Source organism: Sander lucioperca, chromosome 20, assembly GCF_008315115.2.
Source record: "Sander lucioperca isolate FBNREF2018 chromosome 20, SLUC_FBN_1.2, whole genome shotgun sequence".
Lineage (NCBI taxonomy): Eukaryota > Metazoa > Chordata > Actinopteri > Perciformes > Percidae > Sander > Sander lucioperca.
Genome location: NC_050192.1, coordinates 1,111,864 through 1,122,767, shown reverse-complemented (window position 1 = coordinate 1,122,767; position 10,904 = coordinate 1,111,864). Strand labels below are relative to the sequence as shown.

General features: G+C 46.3%; 1 protein-coding gene across 1 annotated transcript in view; it reads left to right on the top strand.

Annotated features, from left to right (window-relative positions):
• ttll12 (tubulin tyrosine ligase-like family, member 12) overlaps positions 1-10,904 on the top strand; it is a 73,540-nt gene that overhangs the window by 11,463 nt on the left and 51,173 nt on the right. Inside the window, exons 3-5 of the mRNA XM_031288191.2 lie at positions 1,817-2,015; positions 3,350-3,509; positions 5,283-5,416. Of these exons, the coding sequence (XP_031144051.1) occupies positions 1,817-2,015; positions 3,350-3,509; positions 5,283-5,416 (493 nt within the window). The remainder of the gene's footprint in view (positions 1-1,816; positions 2,016-3,349; positions 3,510-5,282; positions 5,417-10,904) is intronic.

Genomic DNA, 10,904 nt, shown 5'->3' with positions numbered 1-10,904 from the left:
AACTTCATTATCTAAATATATAGCTACCCTAGATGGTATTGCCCTGGCCTCCAGCACTACTGTCAGAAATCTAGGAGTCATTTTTGACCAGGATCTATCCTTTAACGCCCACTTAAAACAAACCTCAAGAACAGCCTTTTTCCATCTTCGTAACATTGCCAAAATCAGGAACATCCTGTCTCAAAACGATGCTGAAAAACTAGTCCATGCATTCGTAACTTCCCGGCTGGACTACTGTAATTCTTTACTATCAGGCTGCTCAAATAAGTCCCTCAAGACCCTCCAGCTGATCCAGAATGCTGCAGCACGTGTTCTGACAAGAACTAACAAAAGAGATCACATTTCTCCTGTATTAGCTTCTCTGCATTGGCTTCCTGTAAAATCCAGGATTGAATTTAAAATCCTTCTCCTGACCTACAAAGCACTAAATGGTCAAGCACCATCATACATAGAAGAGCTTTTAGTACCTTATTGTCCCACTAGAGCACTGCGCTCCCAGAACTCAGAGCTACTTGTGGTTCCTAGAGTCTCTAAAAGTAGAATCGGAGCCAGAGCCTTCAGCTACCAGGCTCCTCTCCTGTGGAACCAGCTCCCAACTTGGGTTCGGGGGGCTGACACCGTCGCCACATTTAAGAATAAACTGAAAACCATCATCTTTGATAAAGCTTATAGTTAGGGAGTGAGGAGTTGCAGCATAGTAGAGTAGAGTAGAGGGAGGCAGGAAGTACAAGCCCGTTCCGGCAGGGGAGAGTACGAGCCCGGTCCAGGGCCCCTCTCTTTAGCCTGCCTCTCTTAGTTATGCTATTATAACTCTAGACTGCTGTGGGAAGCTCCTTCCAAGGACACAATGAGCCGCTCCCTCTTCTCTCTTTTCACTTGTCTCCTTTTGTGTGCATCTTAGTCCCAGAAATGCCTGTTACTAACCTAGCTCTGGGGAGTTTTCTCCCCGGAGTCCCTTTGCTTCTTCTTCACCCAGAACATCGCCTTGGAATTGGGTGGCACCTACACCGGGGTCCTGGGTGCAGCTGACGCTATGGACTTACTACACCCTGCTACGCTCTGCGTTTCCCCGCAGTGTCCGACTGCGTCCTGCCGCGTCCAACCGCGTCCACCCAGGCTGCTGTGCCACACTACACCCCGTAACGCCCTGCTGTGCCCTACTATGACATGAACTACTATGACTACCATTGTGATCACTGCTTCACTATCTTTATTATGACTATTATTGCCACCATTCACCACTCCCCCAACTGGTGCCGTCAGACACCGCCTACCAAGAGTCTGGGTCTGTCCGAGGTTTCTTCCTAACAAAAAAAAGGGAGTTTTTCCTTGCCACTGTCGCAATAGCTACTGCTAATGCTTGCTCTTGAGGCAACCACTGTAATAGTTGGGGCTTCGTAAAGTACAGAGTTTGGTCTAGACCTACTCTATCTGTAAAGTGTCTCGAGATAACTCTTGTTATGATTTGATACTATAAATAAAATTGAATTGAATTGAATTGAAGTGTGTGCGGCGTGCCTGTTGTTTAGTTTCCGGTCTAGCTAGATCCGGTGTGGTGTTGTAGTTTTTCTAACGTTACTAGTTGTTGCAACAGCATGTGAAAAAAACTACAAAGTTTGCTATGCCAAAAAGAACGTTAATCTTGCGAATTGACGCCGTTAAAATGGGTTTACGTTAACGCCGTTAATAACGCGTTTAACTGACAGCACTAATCGATTTAAATAAAATGAATTAAAAAAAGCACTCTAAATGAAGTTTTTAAAAGAAGCATTTAACCCAATTTTTTTTGTCCATCTTCCTCCTGTGTTGCCTGTAGTGTTTTTCTGGTGGATCACGCCTGGACGTACCGTGTGGACCAAAGCCGTCAGCAGCTGGAGCAGATCCCCGGCCTGCTGCACAGAATGGCTGCGCTCGTGGGGGTGGACTTCCACGGCGAGGCCCCTGACCCAGACACGGTGGAGCTGGTGATGGAGCACATGTGGAAGTACAACCAGACTTACAAACTCTCCCAGGGGGTATGTTCGAAAATAGGATCCACTCTTGATATTTTTTACTTGCCATACTTTCCTTCTAATGCAGTGGTCTCACAGGTGCCATGGTGTGTCTCTGTTTACACTTTTACACATAACCTGCAACACTGCTGCTTTCAGTTATCTGGGGAGGGGTTGGCTTACATTTAGGGCTGGGCAATATATCGATATCGTGATATGAGACTAGATATCGTCTTAGATTTTGGATATCGTGGTATGCTATAAGTGTTGTCTTTTTCTGGTTTTAAAGGCTGCATTACAGTAGAGTGATGTCATTTTCTGAACTCACCAGACTGTTCTAGCTGTTCTATTATTTGCCTTCACACACTTTGTCATTAAATCGACATTTCTGATGATTATATATCAAAAATCTCATTGTGTAAATATTATTTTGTTAAGGCATCAATTGTGAATCCTACAATATTGTCGCAATATCGACATCGAGGTATTTGGTCAAGAATATCGTGATATCTGATTTTTTTCTTTTACCGTTGAGAGGAATGAAAAACAGCATGCACATTTTAACTTCTCCTACAACAGCTGCCATTAGCTCTTACAGCTTAATCTGATCCATCGTATTTATTTCACACCAGAAAGACTTCATAGAATGAGCAGTGCTACCTCAGAAACCTGCCCTAGGTGCAAGACAGACACAGGCAACCTGACGCACATGTTTTGGAGCTGTACAAAACTAACGCACTACTGGGGCTCCATTTTGGATACACTTTAAAAGGGTCATAGGAGTCGAAATTCCTCATTTGCCAAGACTTGTTTTGTCAGGGGACACAACAGCTCTGCCAGCTGATAGGAGGAAAAAATGTACGCTTCATCAAACTAGCCTTGATCGCTGGCAACAAGTGCATTGCTATCATGTGGAAAAGTGAACCTCCCACCTCCTGTCTCCTCATGGTTGAAGGAGGTTAACTCTTCTATGACCTCAGAAAAAAAATTATATTTAAAGCCTAACTCTCGCCAAAATGCAACCTAGGGTCTTTTTGTGAATGTACCCGAGTCAAACTTTCGTATGAAACCATATTTAGGACAGAAGCGCCACTTTTAAGATGTACCGTATTTTTGTTTTTTGGTCAAATGGCCTTTTGAATGGGAGTGCTAGGGGCACTTTTATGCTAGCCTCAAAATAGCTATTTTTAAAACACTAAGAAGGCTCGACACAACATGAGACTTTGCTCCCAGTATCACCAGGTCAAATGTAAAAAGAAAAAGAAGGCCCAAACAGTGTGGACGTAGTCGCTGTCTCAGCCGTGTCTCTGTCCTCCTCCACTTCCCCTCTTCTCTTCCTTTTGTGTTTCCATGTGCAGTCTCCAGAGGACAAAGTTCCAGTGTGGTACATCATGGATGAGTTTGGCTCCCAGGTGCAGCACTCTGACCAGCCCAGCTGCGGCATGGCTCCCTTCTTCTACATCCCGGGCATGCTGGCCTACTCTGTGCTCTGGCCTCTGCAGGACCTGCAGGAAGGAGGTGAGAGCCAGACACACATCCACACACACACACACACACACACGCACACCACACAGATAGACGAAGGAAGAATTTTAAAGGATACGTCTGGAGATTTTTTTTTTTTGTATATTTTTTCTATCGCCAACTGTCGTGGCAGTTTTGCAATTCCACTCTGACAACGAGAAATGAGACAAAATCTCTTACAGCATTGTCAAACTTTATCAGTGGTCAGAGCATTTTAGACGAGACAAAGGTTAGTTCGCAATATGCACCCTGATGAGAAGCTGTTCACCTCTTGTATACCTTGTGTTATCAGGCTGATAACTGGAAATGATGCTTGGAGACTTCAACAGATGACGAGTCCGATGATTTCAGGTTAATTGCAGATTTATTCCAACGGTGAACAAACTCGCATGACAGTGAGACGACCGTTGCACATACACAAGTGTCTGCACAAGGGTGACTGACTTGAACACCAGAATAAATCCTTTTTATACTCTTTATTTATTTATTTATTTTTTGTCCTCCCACAGTCCAGTCTACTTTCAAACTACTCCTTTTTATGGAAGATGCTTCTAATAGATTCACACATTCCAGTCTATTTCTTTCTGTGAAACAATGTCACCTTGAAAACTAATCCTTATATGGAAGATCCCTAGAATAGATGAGATACATTCAAACACCTGCATGCGGTTAAATACCAAACCTATCACCTTGGAGCAGTCTTATATTTAGTCTTGTGTCTCCTTTGTTCATGCTGCCTCTGGCCAAAGCTGCTGCTTATCAGTTTTGGCCTCGCTTGATTGTTACCACCTGCTAGTTCTCCCACAGGCCGAGGCCCCTTTCCTTTCTTTGTCCTTGTTTTACTAGCTGATGTAATACTTTCTAGCCTTGGTGAACCCATCTGTTACATTATAACAATCAGGCAATCGGGCAAGACTGGACCCCGCCCCTCTGCCCCCCCAGCCTGTGGTAAATATTTTCGTACATTTTTCCCTCCACATTTATCACACATGGGGGACATTTGTATTTATTCATGCGCAGTGATAAATATGTGTTGTACTTTCAGATGCAGAGGATGACTCAAAGAATGTTATCAGGAGGCTGAGATAGTGCAACATAACAGAATAGATATTTATTGCCGTTGTTTTGAAACAGTGAAACACAGTTTAGCAGCTCCTCAGAATGACAATATAACAAAATATAAAATAGTAAAATATAAACAGTGAAATGTCTTTATTCTTGAACATGGTTCTGAGTCAGTCTGCAGACAAAAAAGGAACTTTAGAGCACAGTCGCACAATATTTTTCACTGTGAAGTTTACTAAAACGCATCTTTTTATCCTCCTCCCTCCAGAAGAGCTCACACTGCCTTAGTTCTTACAGTTCTGGGTAAGATGACACCCATTAAGGACAGAAATACCCTTCTTGGAAACCATATATCTCTCTAAAATATGCAAAATAGGGACTGGTGTCCAGGTCACAGTGCCCTGTTTGTACAAGGACGAGTGGGGGTCTGTGTGTGGTATGTAATAGTTGTGCTGCTTAATATTTGGTACCCCTATAATATCCTCCTGTTTGTTAAAAATTACAATGAACAGCTGTTGGAAATATTTGAGCCTTTTTTTTTTTTTTTTTTTTTCTTCAAACAAACCAAATAAACAATATATTTGTGAGCTGTTTTTAAAGAAAAACAAAGAAACACTAGGCTACTTACTGAGAGCCACAGACGGAGGTCCAAGAGTATTGACTGGCAACATTTCCACAGCAAAAATGGTATTGTTTCCACAGATGAAGTAACCCGTGACTATGCGTATGGAGAGACGGACCCCCTGGTGAGGCGATGCCGTCTGTTACCATGGATACCTGCTGACCTAGAAGGGGTCAGCAGTGTCACCACTGAGCCTCTGGACTCATACTACGAGGTGAGGCCTACGGAAATGACTTCACCTGTTCGACTGGCCATTTGCAGCTTTGATTTAGTATGTTAAAGGTGCTGTAGGTAGGATTGTGAAGATCCAGGACTTAGCCAAAAAATTTGAACATCGACAACTTCTCAGTCCCTCCCCCCTTTCTGCTAAAGCCCAAAACGGTCTCTTAAGCCCCTCCCCCCACAAGGGAGAATGAATGCGTGTGCATGAGCATTGATTGACACACAGTTAGACACCCCCCTGGCCCTGATTGGTGCATCTGAACAGTTAGACACCCCCCTGGCCCTGATTGGTGCATATGAACAGAGAGTGGTGGATTTTTGTAAATCTCACTCCAGGCTATAGGTGGTGCCAGAGGAGCTGGATTTATTTTTAATGACCTGCTTCATGTAGTTCTACTGGAACATAGGGTCAGTTTCAGCAAATATGACAGAAAGTTAGTTTTATAAGTCTTACCTACTGCACCTTTAATGGTCCAAAAAAATCGATCTTGTTTCCAATTATGCTTCTTGTTTCTCAAATCCTGGTTTAGATCGTTGGGATATTGTTTGAATTAGGGCTGGGCGATATGGAGAAAATCAAATATCACAATATTTTCAACCAAATCCCTTGATATCAATACTGCAACTATATTGTAGTGTTGACTACTGGTGCTTTCACAAAATATTTACACAATGAGATTTTAGATAAATAATCCCCAGTAATGTGGATATAATGTCTAAGTGGGTAAAGGGAAATAATAGAACAGTTACAACAGTCTGGTAAGTTCAGAAAATGACATCTCTTTACTGTAATGCAGCCTTTAAAACCAGAAAAAGACAACACTTATGGCATATCACGATATTACGATATCCAAAATCTAAGACGATATCTAGTCTCATATCACGATATCGATATAATATTGATATATTGCCCAGCTCTAGTTTGAATGCAACAACAACAAAAAACATGTTGAAAGTAAAAACAAAAACACCTGCATTAGGCTTCCATAAGCAAGAGTTGGCTTGCCTGCCAAGATTATCTTACAACAGGTCAGATTGACCTGCTGTGCATGATAAGATTAAATATTTATTCCAATGTTCCAATTGCTTATGCTAGATGTAACTTCCCCTTTATTATGATGTGTGTACATTTACATAATTAGATAATGTAAATCTGTGCCAGGCGAAGTGCAGAAAGTCCTTGCCTTTTCTCAGGAAACATTAAGTCATCCATCCATCCATCCATCTTCTTCCGCTTATCCGGTAACGGGTCGCGGGAGTAGCAGCTCCAGCAGGGGACCCCAAACTTCCCTTTCCCGAGCCACATTAACCAGCTCCGACTGGGGGATCCCGAGGCGTTCCCAGGCCAGGTTGGAGATATAATCCCTCCACCTAGTCCTGGGTCTTCCCCGAGGCCTCCTCCCAGCTGGACGTGCCTGGAAAACCTCCCTAGGGAGGCGCCCAGGGGGCATCCTTACCAGATGCCCGAACCACCTCAACTGGCTCCTTTCGACGCGAAGGAGCAGCGGCTCTACTCTGAGCTCCTCACGGATGACTGAGCTTCTCACCCTATCTCTAAGGGAGACGCCAGCCACCCTCCTGAGGAAACCCATTTCGGCCGCTTGTACCCTGGATCTCGTTCTTTCGGTCATGACCCAGCCTTCATGACCATAGGTGAGGGTAGGAACGAAAACTGACCGGTAGATTGAGAGCTTTGCCTTCTGGCTCAGCTCTCTTTTCGTCACAACGGTGCGATAAATTGAGTGTAATATCGCACCCGCTGCGCCGATTCTCCGACCAATCTCCCGCTCCATTGTCCCCTCACTCGCGAACAATACCCCAAGGTACTTGAACTCCTTCACTTGGGGTAAAGACTCATTCCCTACCTGGAGAAGGCACTCCATCAGTTTCCTGCTGAGAACCATGGCCTCAGATTTAGAGGTGCTGATCCTCATCCCAGCCGCTTCACACTCGGCTGTGAACCGATCCAGTGAGTGCTGAAGGTCACAGGCCGATGATGCCATCAGGACCACATCATCCGCAAAAAGCAGCGATGAGATCCCCAGCTCACCAAACTGCAACCCCTCTCCACCCCGACTACACCTCGATATCCTGTCCATAAATACTACAAACATGATTGGTGACAAAGCACAGCCCTGGCGGAGGCCAACTCTCACCTGGAACGAGTCCGACTTACTGCCGAGAACCCGGACACAGCTCTCGCTTTGGTCGTACAGAGATTGGATGGCCCTGAGCAGGGACCCCCTCACCCCATACTCCCGCAGCACCTCCCACAGTATCTCCCGGGGGACCCGGTCATACGCCTTCTCCAGATCCACAAAGCACATGTAGACCGGTTGGGCATACTCCCAGGCTCCCTCCAGGATCCTTGCGAGAGTAAAGATCTGGTCCGTTGTTCCACGACCAGGACGGAATCTGCATTGTTCCTCTTCAACCTGAGGTTCGACTATCGACCGAACCCTCCTTTCCAGCACCTTGGAGTAGACTTTACCGGGGAGGCTGAGAAGTGTGATACCCCTGTAATTGGCACACACCCTCTGGTCCCCCTTTTTGAAAAGGGGAACCACCACCCCGGTCTGCCACTCCTTAGGCACCATCCCCGACTTCCACGCAATGTTGAAGAGGCGTGTCAACCAAGACAACCCCTCCACACCCAGAGCTTTAAGCATTTCTGGACGGATCTCATCAATCCCTGGGGCTTTGCCACTGTGGAGTTGTTTAACTACCTCAGCAACTTCCACCAGGGAAATTGACGACAATCCCCCATCATCCTCCAGCTCTGCCTCTACCATAGAGGGCGTATTAGTCGGATTTAGGAGTTCCTCAAAGTGCTCCTTCCACCGCCCTATTACCTCCTCAGTTGAGGTCAACAGCGTCCCATCCTTACTGTACACAGCTTGGATGGTTCCCCGCTTCCCCCTCCTGAGGTGGCGAACGGTTTTCCAGAAGCACCTTGGTGCCGACCGAAAGTCCTTCTCCATGTCTTCTCCGAACTTCTCCCACACCCGCTGCTTTGCCTCTTTCACGGCAGAGGCTGCAGCCCTTCGGGCCCTTCGGTACCTTGCAACTGCCTCCGGAGTCCTCTGGGATAACATATCCCGGAAAGACTCCTTCTTCAGTCGGACGGCTTCCCTGACCACCGGTGTCCACCACGGTGTTCGTGGGTTACCGCCCCTTGAGGCACCTAAGACCACAGCTCCCCGCCGCAGCTTCAGCAATGGAAACTTTGAACATTGTCCACTCGGGTTCAATGCCCCCAGGCTCCACAGGGATGCACGAAAAGCTCCGCCGGAGGTGTGAGTTGAAAGTCTGTCGGACAGGGGCCTCCTCCAGACGTTCCCAATTTACCCGCACTACCCGTTTGGGCTTACCAGGTCTGTCCAGAGTCTTCCCACACCCTCTGACCCAACTCACCACCAGATGGTGATCAGTTGACAGCTCTGCCCCTCTCTTCACCCGAGTGTCCAAAATATACGGCCTCAGATCAGATGAAACGATTATAAAATCGATCATTGACCTTTGGCCTAGGGTGCTCTGGTACCAAGTACACTTATGAGCATCCCTATGTTCGAACATGGTGTTCGTTATAGACAATCCATGACTAGCACAGAAGTCCAACAACAAACAACCACTCTGGTTTAGATCAGGGAGGCCGTTCCTCCCAATCACGCCTCTCCATGTGTCTCCATCATTTCCCACGTGCGCGTTGAAGTCCCCCAGCAGAACTATGGAGTCCCCCACTGGAGCCCCATACAGGACTCCATTCAAGGTCTCCAAGAAGGCCGAATACTCCGAGCTCTTGTTTGGTGCATATGCACAAACAACAGTCAGAGTTTTCCCCCCCACAACCCGCAGGCGTAGGGAGGCGACCCTCTCGTCCACCGGGGTAAACTCCAACGTAGCGGCGCTCAGCCGGGGGCTTGTGAGTATCCCCACACCCGCCCGGCGCCTCACACCCTGGGCAACTCCGGAGAAGAAAAGAGTCCAACCCCTATCCAGGAGTATGGTTCCAGAACCGAGACTGTGCGTAGAGGTAAGCCCCACCAGATCCAACTGGTAGCGCTCCACCTCCCGCACAAGTTCCGGCTCCTTCCCCCACAGAGAGGTGACGTTCCACGTCCCCAGAGCCAGCGTCTGCTGCCCGGGTCTGGTCCGTCGAGGCCCCTGACCTTCACTGCCACCCATGTGGCAGCGCACCTGACCCCAGCGGTTCCTCCCACAGGTGGTGGGCCCATGGGTTGGAGAGAGAGGTGCCACGTAGCTTTTTCGGGCTGTGCCCGGCCGGGCTCCGTGGCAAACCCGGCCACCAGGTGCTCGCTGACGGGCCCTCCATCTGGGCCTGGCTCCAGACGGGGGCCCCGGGCTTCCTCCGGGCAGGGTCACTCCATCTCTACCTCATTTTTTCATAGGGTTTTTGAACCATTCTTTGTCTGGCCCCTCCCCTGAGACCACTTTGCCTTGGGAGACCCTACCAGGAGCACAAAGCTCCAGACAACACAGCCCTCAGGTTCATAGGGACACACAAACCTCTCCACCACGATAAGGTGATGGTTCCAGGAGAGGAGGAAACATTAAGTGTATCTGATTTTTCCTGTTCAACCAGGAAGATTTTTTTTTTTACATTGTATGATAGGCATCACCCAGTTACATTAGAACACACATCCTCAATATACTGTACATCAATGACATAAAGCACAACAAAAACAGGACCTAAGAGACAATTACATTATACTATTTAAAATGTTATGAATGTGACTCCTTCGTGCCTGATATGAATGCTGTGCTTTCAGATGAAGTTTTGCATGTAAATTGTTCAAAGCTTAGTACGTAGTCACTACTGTAGTGGCACTGGAGATGATCCACGTAGATGAGCTGGAAAGAAAGAATAGAATGGAATGTATGAACCTTTCTCCGTAATGCTAGTGAAGTCCATCGAGTCAGCATGTTTAAATTACGGTTCAAATGAGACACAAGGGTGAGTAATTCCTTCATATACAGGATGTCACCGTCATCTAAATCAGTTAAAAATAATGCAAGAGGAACGCATTTAACGCAAAATAAAGATAAAAGGTTTCAGTTTCCCTAGAAGGTTATGTATTTAAGCATAGATAGATAATTCGTCATCAATCCATATTCTAAAATATATGTATACAGATACTTTTTTTGAATTCAATTTCTTGTAAAGTGGTGTTTGCTTTGGGTTTTTCGATACCTTTTTTAAAGTGAATTTTATCTAGTAGCACGACACCTGTGCGTTAAATGCAGTTTGGAGTTCAGTAATAGTTTGATTTAGACAAGTAGCAACTTTATACTTACCTATATTATATCCATACAAATTGATCTTTAATTCGTAAACGCTCACTCCTCATATGGAAGCGTTTACCTGTCAGAGTTGACCAAACTTTACACTTGTGGAAAAGGTTACACGGTCGCAAAAATCATGAACTTTCGTATACTTTTTTATTGTGAACGTGCACAGC